The sequence below is a fragment of the Symphodus melops genome, assembly GCF_947650265.1.
Source record: "Symphodus melops genome assembly, chromosome: 21".
Taxonomy (NCBI): Eukaryota; Metazoa; Chordata; class Actinopteri; order Labriformes; family Labridae; genus Symphodus; species Symphodus melops.
Window position 1 is genome coordinate 17,895,296 of NC_136711.1, and position 16,304 is coordinate 17,911,599.

The 16,304-nt window shown below is 42.4% G+C and overlaps 1 protein-coding gene across 1 annotated transcript in view; it reads left to right on the plus strand.

Moving 5' to 3' along the window:
- Positions 1 to 15,054, plus strand: part of sema4gb (sema domain, immunoglobulin domain (Ig), transmembrane domain (TM) and short cytoplasmic domain, (semaphorin) 4Gb) — a 30,593-nt gene extending 15,539 nt beyond the window's left edge. The window contains exons 6-14 of the mRNA XM_079334371.1: positions 947 to 1,060; positions 1,426 to 1,580; positions 4,882 to 5,057; positions 7,326 to 7,464; positions 8,230 to 8,452; positions 8,794 to 8,909; positions 9,150 to 9,304; positions 11,029 to 11,090; positions 11,645 to 15,054. Coding sequence (XP_079190497.1) covers positions 947 to 1,060; positions 1,426 to 1,580; positions 4,882 to 5,057; positions 7,326 to 7,464; positions 8,230 to 8,452; positions 8,794 to 8,909; positions 9,150 to 9,304; positions 11,029 to 11,090; positions 11,645 to 12,615 — 2,111 coding nt within the window. The 3' untranslated portion in view covers positions 12,616 to 15,054. The remainder of the gene's footprint in view (positions 1 to 946; positions 1,061 to 1,425; positions 1,581 to 4,881; positions 5,058 to 7,325; positions 7,465 to 8,229; positions 8,453 to 8,793; positions 8,910 to 9,149; positions 9,305 to 11,028; positions 11,091 to 11,644) is intronic.
- Positions 15,055 to 16,304: the final 1,250 nt, after the last annotated feature.

Below are 16,304 nucleotides of genomic sequence, written 5' to 3' on the forward strand. Positions count from 1 at the left end.
AATGAAATGTTGACCTTTCTTTTAGTTTTAAAGAAGTTTTCAGATTTTTCTTCTGGTCCATCGTAATACAGTTTTCACATTCACACACACGTTGAAAAACTGCTGAAAAACACTGTTTTTGCACCTTACGTTTAAAGAGTTTCAAACTCTGAGTGACAACAATGAGTAGCTTATCCTTCAAAGGTTTAATCGAGTACTGAAACCCTCTTTGAGTCCCAAGAAAATAATTAACAGTACCTTAAATTTGACTGAGCCTGCTTGATCTGTCTTTATTTTGCAGAAATTACTTCCTATTCAACATTTCCTAATTTAAGCCCCAGAGGACTTTTTTTTTTTCAATTTAATAAAATGTTTTATCTTTTTCCCTTATGTCAAATCTATTCCAAAGTTTTTTTAAGATTTATTTTTTGGCTTCTTTTGCTTTTATTTTTAGAGATAGGACAGTGGATTAAGTCGAAAGGCGGCACAAGAGAGAGAGAGAGAGAGAGAGAGAGAGAGAGAGAGAGAGATGAATGACATGCAGACCCAGGGCGCCCGCCTGGAGGACCGTACCTCCTTATGCACGCACTAACTGTGAGGCTAAGGGCACCAATCAAAAGTTTTTTTATTTATTGGATTTCATTCTCTGTATTTCTGGGTCTCTTTGTTGTTTAGAAGTCGTATTAAAATCATCATCAGTTGATGCTTTGTGTCCCAACGGAGCAGTTTGAGTTCATGAAATGCATTATTCAGGAAGGAGGAGTTTAGACATACAAATGAGTATGTTAGAATTAAAATACTCATCTCGAGCGTTTAGCATGTTGAGATTTGATGACTTACTAACTGCAGTAGGTGAAAGGTCACAGTCTGAGTGCTTAATCTGCAGTGTACTTCCTGTTTTCATGCCAATGTGAATTAGATCTGATATCTCTTATCTCTTAACTAACTCTCGAGCATTTCTTGTCAGACGGTGAGATGTTCACGGCGTCTCAGTACGAGTTTCGAAGCTCTCCAGACGTACGCAGAAACTTCCCATTCCCCACGCTCAGGACGGAGGAGGCCCCCACCCGGTGGCTTCTGGGTAAATATGAAAGGAGACCATCCCCACATACAGTACATCAAGTAATGAGTAAAAAGCAGACACTATCGTTTGTTATTTCACTTTGAGTAAACCTCCAAATGGACCAAACCTCATTGTCATTTTACACATTTTAATCCCATCAGTTGTTTTGCTGTTACAACAAAAACTGACCTGCAGAATGAAAATCACATCAAACAGCACTGCAGCTCTAACCGGCTTATTGAGGCCGTTCAATCATACTTAAAAGCTCCATCCTTAGTTTCCTAGGAGACACTTCCTCAGCCGCTCGAAGGTCTGTGTTTAGACATGTCGATGTGTGTGTGTGTGATGTTCGTGTGTGTGTGTGTGTGTGTGTGTGCGCACAGATGCAGACTTTGTGGGCTCGGTGCTGCTGAAGGAGAGCATCAACAGCTCCATCGGTGACGATGACAAGATTTACTTCTTCTTCACCGAGAAGAGTCAGGAGCAGATCGCCTACCCGAGCCAGACCAAGGTGTCGCGGATCGCTCGAGTCTGCAAGGTCAGAGAGAGAGAGAGAGACTAACATAAAAACTTTTACTGAAAAAACAAACGGAAGACTGGAAACCCAGATCATTAAAAAAACATATCAATTAAAAGCAAGTCTATAAAAGTGAGTACCCAGGTCATTACACACCTGGGGTCCAAAACAGAAAGGGCGGGGTCACCTTCAGTATATGTGTTTAAATTATACATTTTATAAATTTTTATTTTTTTTTAACTCACCAGTCATTGACCATATCAGATATTAGAAGCATAATGTTGAGGGCTTGATGTTCGTCATGTGTGCTGTTGCTGTGGGAGGAGCCGGGAAGCTGTCAATCAAAATGTGATCTGCCACACCCACACGGTCTGGTCTGATTAGAGTTAATAACGACTTTCTCTTAGTGGTTTTTTTTTGTTTGTTTCTGCATATTTTCACTTTCAATACTACTCTTTTCTCAGAGGTTGTGATGGTTTAATGGAGATTTAAAGCAATATACACATTTCTAGTACATGCAAATTAAGTAAATTAGTTCAAAAGAGTGAGGAGAAGAGTGGCCGGATTTCAAAGCGCCAAAAACCTCTTTACTTCATTAAGTGTAAATGGCTTTAGTGAGACTTCCTGTTCCCATTCTCCTTGAACAGTAATTTGCGCTGAATGAACCAGCACTTGGCCCTCTCTAATCTCGCTTTCTGTGCCACTGTTGCCAGGCAAACTACAAATCCACCAAGCTCCACCACCAATGGCAACCCCCCAGCCCCCCACCCCCTTGTTATTGCCATCTCGCCCTTTTTTTCCTCTCTCACCTCATTTCACTTATGAAGTAGGGTACAGCCTGCCCATCCTCCGAGGTCTCCTTTCCTCCCGTTCTTCCTTCAGTTTCTTCGACCTGTGAATAATTGTGTAATTACCAACTCAACCTTTTTCAAGGTGTGTGCTCTGCACATGCGCTCTCGTGCCAGAGCAAAAAACAAATATCTGTTTTATACGAGTCAAGCAACCTGAATCTAAATCTGTTGAGGAGCATCTATTGCAGTGTTTCTACTGGATGAAAAAAGGGCCAAATAAATTCACACTCTGTGGTTGGATTAATGTAAGAAGCCATGAAACCATAAAATGAACAAGGAAGCTGCCAAATGACTCAAATCTGAACTTTTATTGAATATTTAGCAATCAAAAACATGAATACATCTGCAAGCCAGAAGAATACAGAAATACTGTCAGAAGATTTACAAGGTTATATCTTGTTTTTCTGATATTTCTTATGCAACTTCCTAAATAATTTGTCATTTAGAGTATAGATTTTGCCATCCAGGCTTGGCTGTGTATTTAGCCATGACAGGAGCTTTGAGGGCAAAATTAAATAATATTGTGTAATGTATGACGTCTGTGGTGCAAGAAGAAGAAGAGTTGTATTTGTCTAGTTTGTAAGAGATATCAAAAGAAAAGTTCTCTCCGAGGCTGCATAAATGATGATTTCCTCCTCTAAATGTCTTTGAAGCTTCATTTAAGTTGTTTTGAGGGATTCCTGGCCTCAAGTACTTCATCAAACATCCTTTTTATTTGTTCATGCAGAGTGACAAAGAAGGAAAAAAAAGTAGTTTGATTTTAAAGAGGTTAATATTTCCCCTTAGGGGTCTGTTGGAGGAAAGGTTAGACTTTTAGACTGTAGAGCAAGTGAACACATAATGATGATATTTCTCGGAGTCTCGCGGCCCATGAAGGTTCAAAACCGACATGTGGCCACTTCCCTGCATGTCGCTCCCCACTCTCTCTTCCTTAATTTCCGAGTCTGTCCTATCTCTACATTAAAGAATAATAATACTCGTAGTAACCTTTTCCGATAGTTTTATTTTCTTTGCTTTGCTTTTTTGTGTAAACTTTTTTTTCCACAACTATACCTGTCAAGATAATCCTTCCTTTCCAACACAAATATCTTCTGTTTACATGTTCGTAAAACAAACCATTGGCTCATTCAGGAACATTTCACTTCTCGAGTGTCTTCTTAATCTCATTCGCTCAAACAGTTCATTATGTCACGATTCTCCCTGCATTCGAAATGAGTCACATGCTGAAATAAGGTCTGCCTCTCCAGCGTTGTGGAGTTACTGGAGCAGTGGAGAGTGTAATAACTCAGTCTGAACTGGGTCAGGGCAGCACATGCAGATGTCTAGCAGGTCCCCCTGCACAGTCAGACGCCTCGCCAGTTGGAGGCAGATCTGCAGATTGCAAAGACCCTGGCAGCAGCCTCTGGCCTCAAACCTCTAAAAAAAAAAAACGGCCATTTCCGAGCTGCCTGACGAGTTGTCCTCTTCTGTTTGTCACTCCTCAGCGAGGCAGGATCTAGTTCTTTAGCGATCGTGACCTATTTCCAGAGAGAAATGTCAAATATATGAAAACAAGGTCTGAGAATGAAGACGACGAGCAGAAATCAATGCATATTGGAACATTGAGCTATAGCTTCAGAAAGCAACTTAACGTCTGATTGAACTACAAACTGATTTCAAGGGTTAATTTACCCTCACACATCTTTACATCTCAATGCTTAGATTCTGGACTAGAAGACTCGTACCATGGCAGCCTGATGACCTGGACTGTCCTGTGAGTTACATAGAAAGATAGAATTTAAGCAGCAGCCTCTGGTGTTTGACAAATGAAGACAACGCTGAAGTGCAAAAAAAAAAAAAACTGCAGTTCCTTGTGTGTCCACTTGACACATGTTTACAGCCTGATTCAAATTTAGTGTCTCAAGAGCAGAAAGATGTGTCTGCAGTTCTCTCTTTGTGTTTCTCTTAAATGCAGTCGGTATAATTGATGGAAGTGTTCCTAATGCATGCGCTTTTAGTTTGCATACATCTCTCTTCCTCCAATTTAAGCTCCTTCTCCCTTTTTTGAGTGGTAGGCTGAAGCGAGCCGAGCTTTTTGGATAAACCACAGGTGTCTTCGAAAGACAACGAAAAAAGAAAAATGAAGCGCTTTATTAATTCTGACAAAGAGAAAAGAAGTCTCCGTCTCTTTTTCTGTATCTTCTTCATGAGGTGCGTTAAATTGCTCCTCAGCCTTCAGTCTCCAAGTGCAGCAGAAATTAATTAAATCAAATGTTGCCAATTTGAGATAAAACACTCTCATTAAACTCAACTTTCACATGGACCTCGACTTCTTTTATCCCCATAATGTTGCCTCTCTTTAGCCTGCATTGTTGTTCCCTTTGTGTCACTCTCACTACGATCAAAGATTGGTCGTGATGTGTAGATGTCGTTTGAAAGCGTGAATGCCAGATCCATGCATTCATCCTTTTCATTGTCTGGTCTCTGTGCAGACGGACTGGGGCGGTCAGAGGACCCTGCAGAGGAAGTGGACCACCTTCCTGAAGGCCAGGATGGTGTGTTCAGTCCCTGAATACGAGCTGCACCTCAACATCCTGCGCAGTGTGTTTGTCCTGCAGGGTCGAGACGCTCAGAGCAGCGTTTTCTACGGTGTCTTTGGACTGGAGTGGTAAGAAACATCCAATGTGTACTTTCTTTTCATGCCTTTGCATTATGTTTCTGGGTTGTGCATGCCAGGTCTTGCAGAAGTGCTACAGAAAACAGTCTGGAATGAACTGAATATATTTCGGCAGTCTGAGGTCTCAAAAGCTGCTGTGATCTTTAAAAGAACCTATTTCCCGACATCAGAAGAATTTGTTCCCTTGTTATGACACAATCTCATCTATAGAGGGGGCTATGGCCCCATTTCTCACAGCACGAATACAACTTTTAACGAATAGTTTGAAACATACATACTGTACATATAATAAAGAGAGTATGGTCAACATGTTATCTTTTCCCGATGTCCGACTTTATCCACTGTCCTAGCTCAAATTAAATACATACAAATCCTCAAGAGAAACCAAAACAACATGTAGATTGAAAATGTTCTCCTTTTTTAGTTCTACGGCCTCCATTAATTTTTGTATTTTAGTTGTGCGTTTGCTTTAATTCCTCCTCATCAGAAGAGAGAGGCGACGGCGAAATACACCTCAAATGCATTACACACCTCCACCCAACAGGGGGCAGCAGAGGGATAGAGGCATAAATAAGGGGGCATGTAGTGTTCCTGACACATATGTGTGAAATGCCCCTGAAAACAAAAAATAAATGCACCACTGAGTTACACTGTTTCGGGGTTGACAAGGTCACGGCCAACATCCCTTTCCCCTCTCCTTCCTTTTAAGATATCGCGGGATTTGCAGGTGAGAGTTACCTCAAATTTGGCCCAAATTTCTGCTTGGAATTCAGGAGGAACCTATTTGATTATCGTGGTCTTAAGTCTGAAGTGAGCCCTTGTTCGTCCCATTCTTGACAGCATAGTTTGTCAGCATGATTTGACCTTTTTTAACCTTTGTATAATCAGTCACTGAGGTAGGATGTCTGGCATTCAAAATCCCTTACAGTCACTGTTAGAGTACAGGGAACATTTACATATCCCTCCTTCGCACTCCTTCTTGTCTCATTAAATCAGGCGTAAATGTTTGAAATGTTCTCGTTCCATCTTGTTCAACTTGAGCAATTCCTGTTTTTCTCTGATTTATGTCATTCTGAATTTTTTTTACTCGTCGTCCTAAAAAAAAAACCAGACCATTGGCAGAAGTCACATTGGACTGTTGGCACCTCCTTATCTCCTTGTTCTGATTTTTTTTTTTTTAGAAGACTTAACAAAAATTGTCGATAAGTTAATCAACACAATGAGTTGATAAGTAGAGAAAGTTCAAACCCTGGGTGAGTTGTAATCCGAATAGAGCTGATGGAGTGACAAAGTCAGAGCAGGACGGATGCTGGTGGAATATCTGCCAGCGATGCGAGCGCTTGTTTAGCTGATATGCAGAGTCATGCAGCATTAAACTGTCCCAAGGGTGTTTGGATTGTGATGGAGAGGATAACATTGCAACAGGACAGCAACACCATCTATTTCTCTCTGTAACTTTTTCCTTTTTTTTTTAACTGCTACACCTCTCTCATCTCTGCTCCTATGAGACTTCTCTTTCACTGCAGCAGCTCTCCTTCCTCTTTCCTTTCTACACGCTGCTTTTTTTTACAAACACACACCTGTAGGAGTTTTCGTCGTCACCCTGTGTTAGACTCAAGCGTGCAAGAATGACTCAGCCCCTGAGCTATAAGACTCACCACTTTTGAAGACTGTCTCTGGTTTCACCTGGATCTCATTTTTCTCACCTGAATGCTTTTTGAAGACTGATGTGGGCACACAATGGACTTAAGAATGTGACACATACATTTTCCCCCCATTACTAATCTCACCTCCAGGGCTTCAGATTAAGGGTTACCTGGTTCCCAACTTCCAGGTAGAGTGTTTCCTTTCACAGGTGCAGCGCCATGACCACAAACTGGGCTGCTTTATTTGTGAGTCACAGGGAGTGGGCTTCTGTGAGTGTGCTGCTCAAAAATGTGCACAACAAATACTTGGACATACTGGAGATAAACGACATGCCCGTCTGTGACATATCTAACACATACTCATTCAAGAAAAATTCAAGAAAATTGTCTGAGAAAAAAAGACTAATTTAATTACCTTTACACTGCCAGTTTTCAGAGGAAAAAAGCCGAGAAGCTTCGGTACTTTTTCACCTGATTTGAAGTTTGTTTGATATCTGATCTTGGTGGCAGTGAGTCTTCAGATGATGTAGCTTCAGTGTTTATCCAACATTGAATCATTAATCCTGAGTGTGTCTCTCTGGATGTGTCTTCGGGGTGGCGGATTGCCTTTCAGGAAGAACATCAAAGCGTCTGCGATCTGCCAGTACACCTTCTCAGATGTGCAGAAGGCTTTCGAGGGGCCGTACATGGAGGTGCAGGACTCAAAGTGGCGGGAGTACACGGGGAAAGTTCCGGAGCCGAGACCTGGATCTGTAAGTTTTCTGTACCTTTTAAAAACCACAAACTGGGTGAAATTATTATTATTATTTTTTTTTAAAGTGCAGTTTTTAAATGGAAATGGCCTTAAAAGGCATTCTGTCTAATGGCCAGCAGGGGGCGACTCCAGTGGTTTCAAAATGTAGGCGAAGTTGGGAATTCACTAAGAATGAATTGCAGCTGCCAAAAAGCACATCATCTGTTTCATGTCAAGGTCGGAGTCACAAAGCATGTAGGGCTGATGATGTTCAAGCGCCAACACGCTCAGACTTCTGCAGCTAGCGTGTTGGCGCTAGCGTGCAGTTAGCGTGCAGTTAGCGCTTCCTCGGTCTCTGATTGTGGAGTTGAGCTAAATGCATCTTCACTGGCGTAGCTGACGCAGCTTTCATCTGTCCACATGTTATGTAATATTCTTATAAATATGGAGGCACAGTCACACGTTCTCGGTGTTCCTCATAACTTTTAGTCACCTTTCTCTTCAACCATGTTTGTTGTCTTCGTCACTAATTTCTTCTTTAATTCAACATGTTGTTTATTTTGTAACTTAGCGTCCTGTTTTGAGAAAAATTGACAAAAAGAAGGTTGATTTATTGACTGGCTGCTATAAACACCACAGCGGGATTTTCTTCCCCATGTCCATATATGCTCAATTCAGGTTCCAAATCCAAGATAGCTGCGATCGAAAAGCAAATCTTTAACCTTCCAAACATTAAACCTGTATGTGAAATCAACGTGTCTCTCCATGTGTTTTAAATCTTCAGTGTATAACAGATCTGCACCGGTCCAAGGGCATCAACTCCTCTCGAGATCTCCCAGACAACGTCCTCACTTTCGCCAGAAGGCACCCACTCATGGCCAGTCAGGTGCACCCTATAGGAGTGCGCCCACTCATGTTCAAGAGGAGCGTCAACTATGTCAAGATAGTCGTGCACAAGGAGCCGGCGCTGGACGGGAACATTTATACCATTCTGTTTTTGGGAACAGGTGAGCTGCTTCGCCACTCAAGAGGACAAATCCTGCAACAAGAACAGAGAACCCGGGTTATGCAGAGGAGAGCTCCATGTTTTCATGGAGAGTCTGCAGACATGCTAGCAGCTAGTAAAGCTGCAGTTTAACATGTTAACTGTAAATTGAGAAGCGAACATACTGATGGTTGGAAGTCATAATCTTTGTCCACCCTCTTGTGTAGGGTGTTAGCATGCTCACATGTGCTTGCTAGCATTAAATATAAATTCCCAATGAGTCTACTTGGAGTGACGATACATTACATGTCATTTTAAAGTCGATCAGACGTGTTGATTAAAACGGTTGTGTCTCTTTGACAGATGACGGCTGGCTGCACAGAGCTGTAGACATCGATGGAGAAATGCACATAATGGAGGAGCTGCAGTTGTTTGATAAACCTCAGCCCATAGAGAGCTTGGTCTTATCCTCTGCTCTGGTATGTATTCATTGGGCAAAAAACAAGACTGTAAATAACTAATTTAGATTCAAGTCGTGCAGATGAGCGATGGAAACTTTTGTACGAATCTCTAAATCCATCAGGAAGTGATAATTCGACAAACATCTATTTATTTGACAAAACATAAGAATGCTTTTGTCTCCAGATGGAACGTCAGGCTTTTTAGTCATTTGCAAACACAATAGCACACCGATCAATAATTGATTTTTTATTTTACAGCGAAGCATTTTCGTCGGCTCCCGCTCTGGAGTCGTGCAGGTGGCGATGTCAGCCTGTCAGAGGTACACTTCCTGTTACGACTGCGTGTTCGCCAGAGATCCGTTCTGCGGCTGGGACGGGAGGACGTGTGTGGAAATATCTTCACGCGCACAGAGGTGAGGGAGCACGCGGCTGCACACACACACACCGGACAGCGACATGTGGACAAACTGACGGCGTGTTCACTCTGAATGACTCGCAGGGTTTCATAGAAAGTCGCAAAAAAAGACAAGCAACGCTCAGGCTGAGAGGAACAAACGAAAAATGATTCCGTGGAGAAAGAGACAGATTCTTGCAGAGACGGATGAATTTGCATTGCTACATCATAAATCCCGAGTATATTCCCCAAAGCCTCCTCTGCAGCTCCACATGTTTATTCTTCTTCTGCTTCTTTCATTTCCTCATAAAACTTTTTCTTCTATTTCTGCTCCATCTGCAGCTGCAGACATTTTCTAAACTCTTGAGAGATTGAAAATGTGTAAAATACACTTACATTGTTTACATTCTTAAAAAAAAACTCAAATAGACCCTGCAACAACCCTAAACATGTATTCCACATAATAAATCTGTTGTTCAAGTCAAACGCTTAACCGTCCTCACATCCTCATTCGATGCTCCCCTCTCTTGAAACATAACAAAGAAACATTTTAGCATTACGTGACCTTTTGTCGTCGATGTTTCTTTCTTTCTTCTTTGGCCCCTAAAGTAAAAAAAAAAAAAGTAAAAAAACAGGAGTCAGATTAATTATTAATACAGCTCACTTTCACTTCCAGCTGAATTTTTTACGTCGTCAAATAATGTAGCCGACCTGGATTTCTCCCCCCAGCAGCTCAGCTGGAGCTCCTCCCTCTGCTTCGGGAAGGTTTGGACTCAAACAAAGATGAGCTCAACGAAAACATTTGAATATAAACAAAGATCAGCATGAATTAACATTTAGGTTCAGTGTCATTAAAAGAGGCAGAGAGCAAAACATCCCCCTGCACACAAGATGATGATTTGATGATGTGTGTCTTGGTTCCGGTTAGCGTGGTCTCGACTACAACACCTGTAATTACTCCCAGGTGTTTGTCCTTACCTCACATTTGACTCAACATTCAAACACCAAACAAATCAGACCCGCCTTCAACAAGCTTTCGGGGATTCAACTTCATGTTCAGCTTTGATCGACTGCTACAGATAAATTTCACCCCTGTTGGACACGTACGCACGATAAGCTGCTGCCAAATAAAACAAACAGCAGAGACGTTGAATTCACTCTTCGTCTTCCTGCTGCAGACTGTTCGCGGCTCCCTTCGTTCACTCCGCATGACTGAGCTGCAGACATCTTAATCGGCCGTTAGCTGCAGACGCATCAGCCTCTCCTGTGGCTTTTGTTTTTCAGGGAGCCGCATCACATTTGGAGAAAGCAGCTCAAAGACATGAATGTTAAAATGAGAGTTTGCACTCTTCTGTTCAGGACTGCAAAATGCCTTCTTCGTTTTTTCCCACATTGAATTAACCAGCAGCAGTTAAAGGTCCGCTCTCTGGTGTTTTTGTTTATAGAGGGAGTTGGGTAGGGAGATGGTGATAGATTGGATACAGAGAAATGTTGTCAGAAAGCATTTATACATGCTGCTCACTCTGCCTGGAACTTTTCTGCAGTTGGACTTAAATTGCAAACTTTGCTTTCACTCTTTGAATTCAAATTATTGCTGCAGAAAAAAAGGGTTGCTCTCACTCTTCTGACTGCAGATGTTTTGGTTATTTTAGAATCCGGTTGGTTTTTCTGTTTTTTTTGTTGTTCACTAGAAAGAAAGAAAAAACATGTTTATCTCAGTGATGGATTTTTACCCTGTTTCAGGTCAAATCTAACCCAGGACATCTTGAGAGGGATCAGAGGCTGCAAGGAGAATTCAGGAAATGGTATGACAGACACACACACACACACACACACACACACACACACACACACACACACACACACACACACACACACACACATACTGTACGAGCATTATGTAACCTCTTCACTTTAGTTGATTTTTTTAAGTTTAGCATTTAATTGTACCTCCATCCGTTCCCTTCGATCTCTTCTCCTGACACACAGAGATTATGAGGTGAAAAAAAGTCCAACACACTTTTTTTTTTGCTCTGCCTGAAAACTGAAGCATTTAGCAGCTATTAAAGGATTTCACAGGTGTGTGAGCCTTACCCATCCCCCAGGTCCCAGAGTACACATTTTTAATCAGTTCCTCTCATGCTGGAGGTCAGACGGTCTTGCTGGTCGCATTGCGAGGCTCCTTACATTTAAAGAGGCTTATGAAACGGGACGGCGAGGGATGCTGTTAGGTTGGGCGCTCACTCGCACTTTGAATACTTAACATACAGTGACCTGACCTCTCTGTCATCATCCCTCTGTCCTGAGGCATTTTTCTCTTTTCTTTAACTCAGCCTTGTCCATCTCTTTTCTCTCTAAGTGGTTCATCGAAGGCGTTCTGTGATGTCGGGCGATGATGTGCTACTCCAGTGCGAGCTGCGGTCCAACCTGGCGACCCCTCGCTGGACACTCAACGGCAAAGAACTCCAGGGATATGGACTCAATTCGGGCTACCGCATCGGCACAGACGGCCTCCTCATCATCGGAGCTCGAGTCCAACAGAGCGGCTCGTACCGCTGCTTCGCCGTCGAGAACTCTGTCTCAGTTTTGGTTTATTTTTACACGGTCAAGGTGCACACGGACCCGTACTTCCCCGTGGAGCCGACTGCAACAACAAACCCCACGACGGTTTCTAGCCCAACCGTTTTCTCCACGACCACTCCCACTGAGCAGCCCCTCCCTTCGCCTCCTGCCCCGATGCCCTCAAGGCCGGAGTATCAGACTTACAGGCACATGGAGGCTGTGTACATTTCCCTGGTGGCGGTTCTCGGAGGGCTTTGCTTGGTGTTGAGCGTAGTGTTGCTTTACATTAGCTTCTGCAGCAGGCGGGCCGGAGCTCAGGACAGAAAATTCTCTCAGCAGGGGCTGCAGGTCTTAGGGGCCTCTGAAAGAAAAAGAAGCTCCCATCTTGAACTTAAAACCATCTCCAGCCACTGCAACGGCCGCCAGGGTCGTCGCTCTATCTCCGTGCCAACTTTCGGGGACATGGGCGACGGGTTTATCCAGATTGTTCCAGGTGAGGGGCAGTTCTCTCCGTGCAGGACACCTCCCCCTGCACCTCCTCTTCCAATGCCGCCGCCTCTCCCCAACGTGGACTACACAAACGGACTCTCTGCGACGCTGCCCAGCGTGCTCAGGAAGATGAACGGCAACAGCTACGTGCTGCTGAGGCAGGCCGATCCAGACGGCATGTCACCGCTCTACCACTCCTTCACGGAGGAGCTCAACAGGATCCTGGAGAAGAGGAAACACACACAGCTGGACTTGCAGCCTGATGAGAGCTCCATCTAGTGTCGTGTACCACAGCTATTTATCTTTAACCCCGATGGTGACCCGTGGTTGTGGGGAGAATTGACTGTCGTATCCAACGCTGCTGTCATTTAACCAGTGTCAGAGTTCCTGCAGTGTCCTAACTGATTGGAAGTGTGCAGCTTCCCTTGTCTCCCTAAATTCACTTCAAGAATAGACTGGTCAAAGTTGGAGCTGTGAAAATATCTTCCATTGACTGCACGGTTACAAATAACACTGGGTAGAGAGCTACGTGTTGCTACCTCAGTGGAGTCTCTGGAGACTTGAGAAAAATGCCAGTAGGATGATGAAAACCATGCAAAAGGAGCTAAATGGGACATGGATACAAAAATACATCAGGCCAGGAGGTATTCAGGAAAGTTACAGACTTTTTTAGTGCAATGTATCCTGTGGAGCTTCAAGTGACACGCCTCCTGAAATCTATCTTTTGTGCATCGTTACATGGCTGAGAATATTTCCTACCTTCTGCCCAAATTAACACTCGAAATCTGACAGCAGATCCAACACAAAGTATTCTGTGGCTGATTATGAGAGTAGCTGTTTCGTCGTGGTAGACTTCCCCTGGCTTCGGGACGTTCAGTGTTCATTTATGACCAAAAGTTGTTACACAGTCACGAACGATGAGACGATGAATTGGCCAGCAGGAAGCTCCCCACTTACCTGAGTGACTCTCACTTCCTCCTATGAACTCACTCATCCATCACACTGAGCGACTTCTCATAACAGGATTACCTTATTTTAGACAAGCTCGAGTATATGTGAGCATCCTACAAGCATAACAATGAACAAGCAGAGAAGAAGACGCTACATGTTGGTTTTTGGAGTTTCATATTTTGACATGTTGGACTTTTTTGAATCCAATCCGTCGTTGGGCCGCAAATACTGTAACACTCGTTTTCTTCATCGATTCACATCACAATTGTTTCCATTCATTTTCAATCTAAAATCGACTGAAAGATTTCAATCACAATTTCCCAGAGTCAAGCGGGTACTTTCACGATGGTGTTAGTAGTGACCAAGAGCCAAAAACCTGCAAATATTAAAGACTTAAGGAAGTTGCACAGAGTCCTTTCTTTTCGTCTGAAATTGAGAAGCGTTACAAAAAAAACACTTTTTATTTTCGGAGCAGGTTAGATTTTGTATGTTGTTTTTTATTATTATTATTATTATTTTATTTTTTTTGCATAATGTGCGTGTCTGTCGTGTCCCTGCCATACTGCCAGCCGCTGTTGAGGGTTGATTGTAAAACGGCGTTCTTGCTGAAATACACCTGGAGGTTATCGGGATAATCCTGCAGCTACGAGACATACTGAGAATTTTCACAATCAATACAAAAATAAACACATCGTACTCAGTGTACCAAGCATCTGAAGAAAGAAAAAACCTCAGTGTGCAAAGGCCTTTACTGTTCATCTTTTAAAGCAGATTGCAGACCAAACCAAGACAAAGCTCCTTTGTCCCCTCCACACTTACCCTGCTCCTCCACCCTGCATCTATAAAATGGAGAGCGGCAGACAGACATGTATAAAACATATAAACATAAGAAAGCTGAAGGAACGCAGCGATGCAGAGCTGAGAACAACAAACCCAGCAGGAGTTTTTTTCAAAGTGAATACTCCACGACATGTTGAAGTCGGGTCTGTGTGATTTTTGCTGTGTCAGTATTCTGAATTTTGCTTTTTTAAACCTTCAAAGGGAAATATTAACAAATCCTCAAGAAAATATAGGAGCTCAAACCAGCGAGTGTCTCACATATTTATATCATTTATTTACGGTAGTTATTTATTGTTGTCATGAATCCAATCAGACTACAGGTACAACCCTTGTTTTCTCTTTAAATGAGCATGTTTGGTTCTCAAAAGACACGTTTGATGTGAATAATCACTTCAAGACGCCAAATCTGTTACAGCAGACAAGAGCTCAGGTGGTACAGTGCCACGTGAAGTGTTCTTACTGCATCACTGTTATATCTGTTTGTAGCAATATGTTGTGTCAGTGCCGATGAAACAACATCTGTAGCAAATTCTAACTCAGATTGCTTCCTGTTTCCTCCATCAGTGTGGGGAAAGAAAGGAGACACTGCTGTATGAAAGGCAGATTGAGCAGTGTGTTAAAGAGCAGTAGTTAGTTTGTGGTCAGATTGATTGAGTTCGTTGTCGACCACAGGCCGGCTTCGAGGCCCAGGAGGCTGAAAGGATGAACCATGACACACATTAGAAACAAACAGACGAGATGCTGTTCAGAAAATGCTTGCTCGCTGTTCTATATTTAAACCGCTAAACACAGTTGTGCTTTGTCTTTGTCAGCCTGAAGCTTTGTTTTTAGATCATTCATCAAACCTTGGAAGATTTTGCCCCCACCTTAGACATCGAGATTTATAGTTACATGCCAAAAGATTTAAAAAAAAACCAAAACACCGGATTATGTTATTCTAAAAATGGTTAGCATTTAAAGCAAAACATTTTAGGGAGACTTTAGGGAGACCTTCACTCATGCAACCTTAATGTTTACCTTACATTAGAGCATTGCCAAAACAAGAAGAGCTGCAAGGCCAACAGCACTGTGATTGAATATCACACGTGCAACTTAAGAGTCGAAGTGACTGAAATGAATCTCTAAGTGGTTTGTAAACATGTCACAGCCAGTGTTCAATAAATATCCATCATTCAGGCAAAGTGTTGAATCAGCTAATGTCGCGGTGGCTGAGCCGCAGCCCTGCGCGTTGACTCGCTGTGTGCATTAGTCAGAGTCGGTGACAGCGACAGCAGGGTTCGGCTCGCTTCCAGAGAGAGGACGAGGGCTTCTTGTCAGTTTGAGTAGAGCGCGACTGTCTCTGCAGGTGGAGGCAGACAGGGAACATTTGACCTCAGTGTCCTGCTTGGCCATGCAGGAAGAAGATGGTAATTTAGACCCTTAAGCAGGAGCTAATTTACACTTGTGGGTTTTTTTTAATCTTTTTATTTTATCATGTTGTCCGCCTTCAAAGCCAAATTAAAAACCTTTTTTTGAACCGATTTTATTTTGGGAAAAAATTCAAGCTAAAAAGACTGGTTAGTGTCTTATTGTTGATACATCAAAATGAATCACTTTTTGTTTCTTATATCCTTTGTTTTGAGGGTAATTGACACGGATGAATATTTTCCTCGTGTTCACCTCTTTACCTTTTTTTTCCAAAGTTAATTTCTTGTTTTTTTGTCCATGCCCATAGACATGATCTGACATTACCTTATTTGTTTTCAGCATGCTTAAACTACTTTGTCAACTGATTGTTTACTGATGTTTTTGACTCTGCTATCTCTATTATATTATTATTGTCATTATTATATTTTCATGGAAAGGTGGGAGTCAGGTGGGTGGTTCAGTGCAGAAATCAGTCTTTCAACCAGCTTGCGCACGGGGCTTCTTCTGCTGTCCATTATTTCAAATAATCAGAATTTATTTAAAATAGCCCGAATAATAACAGAATTTGTTGTATGTTCCTACTTTATGAATCATTTTATTGAAGGCTTAAATGTTCAGATTGAATCTACTGGGCACAAAACTCTATGCTAATCTAAATTTGGATAATATTTTTGCGACTTATTTAAAATTGCCATATTTCCCATCAAACGTCAACCATTGAGCTATTTACTAGTATTCCTTATGTTGTCCACATTGCTGTCATTCTATCC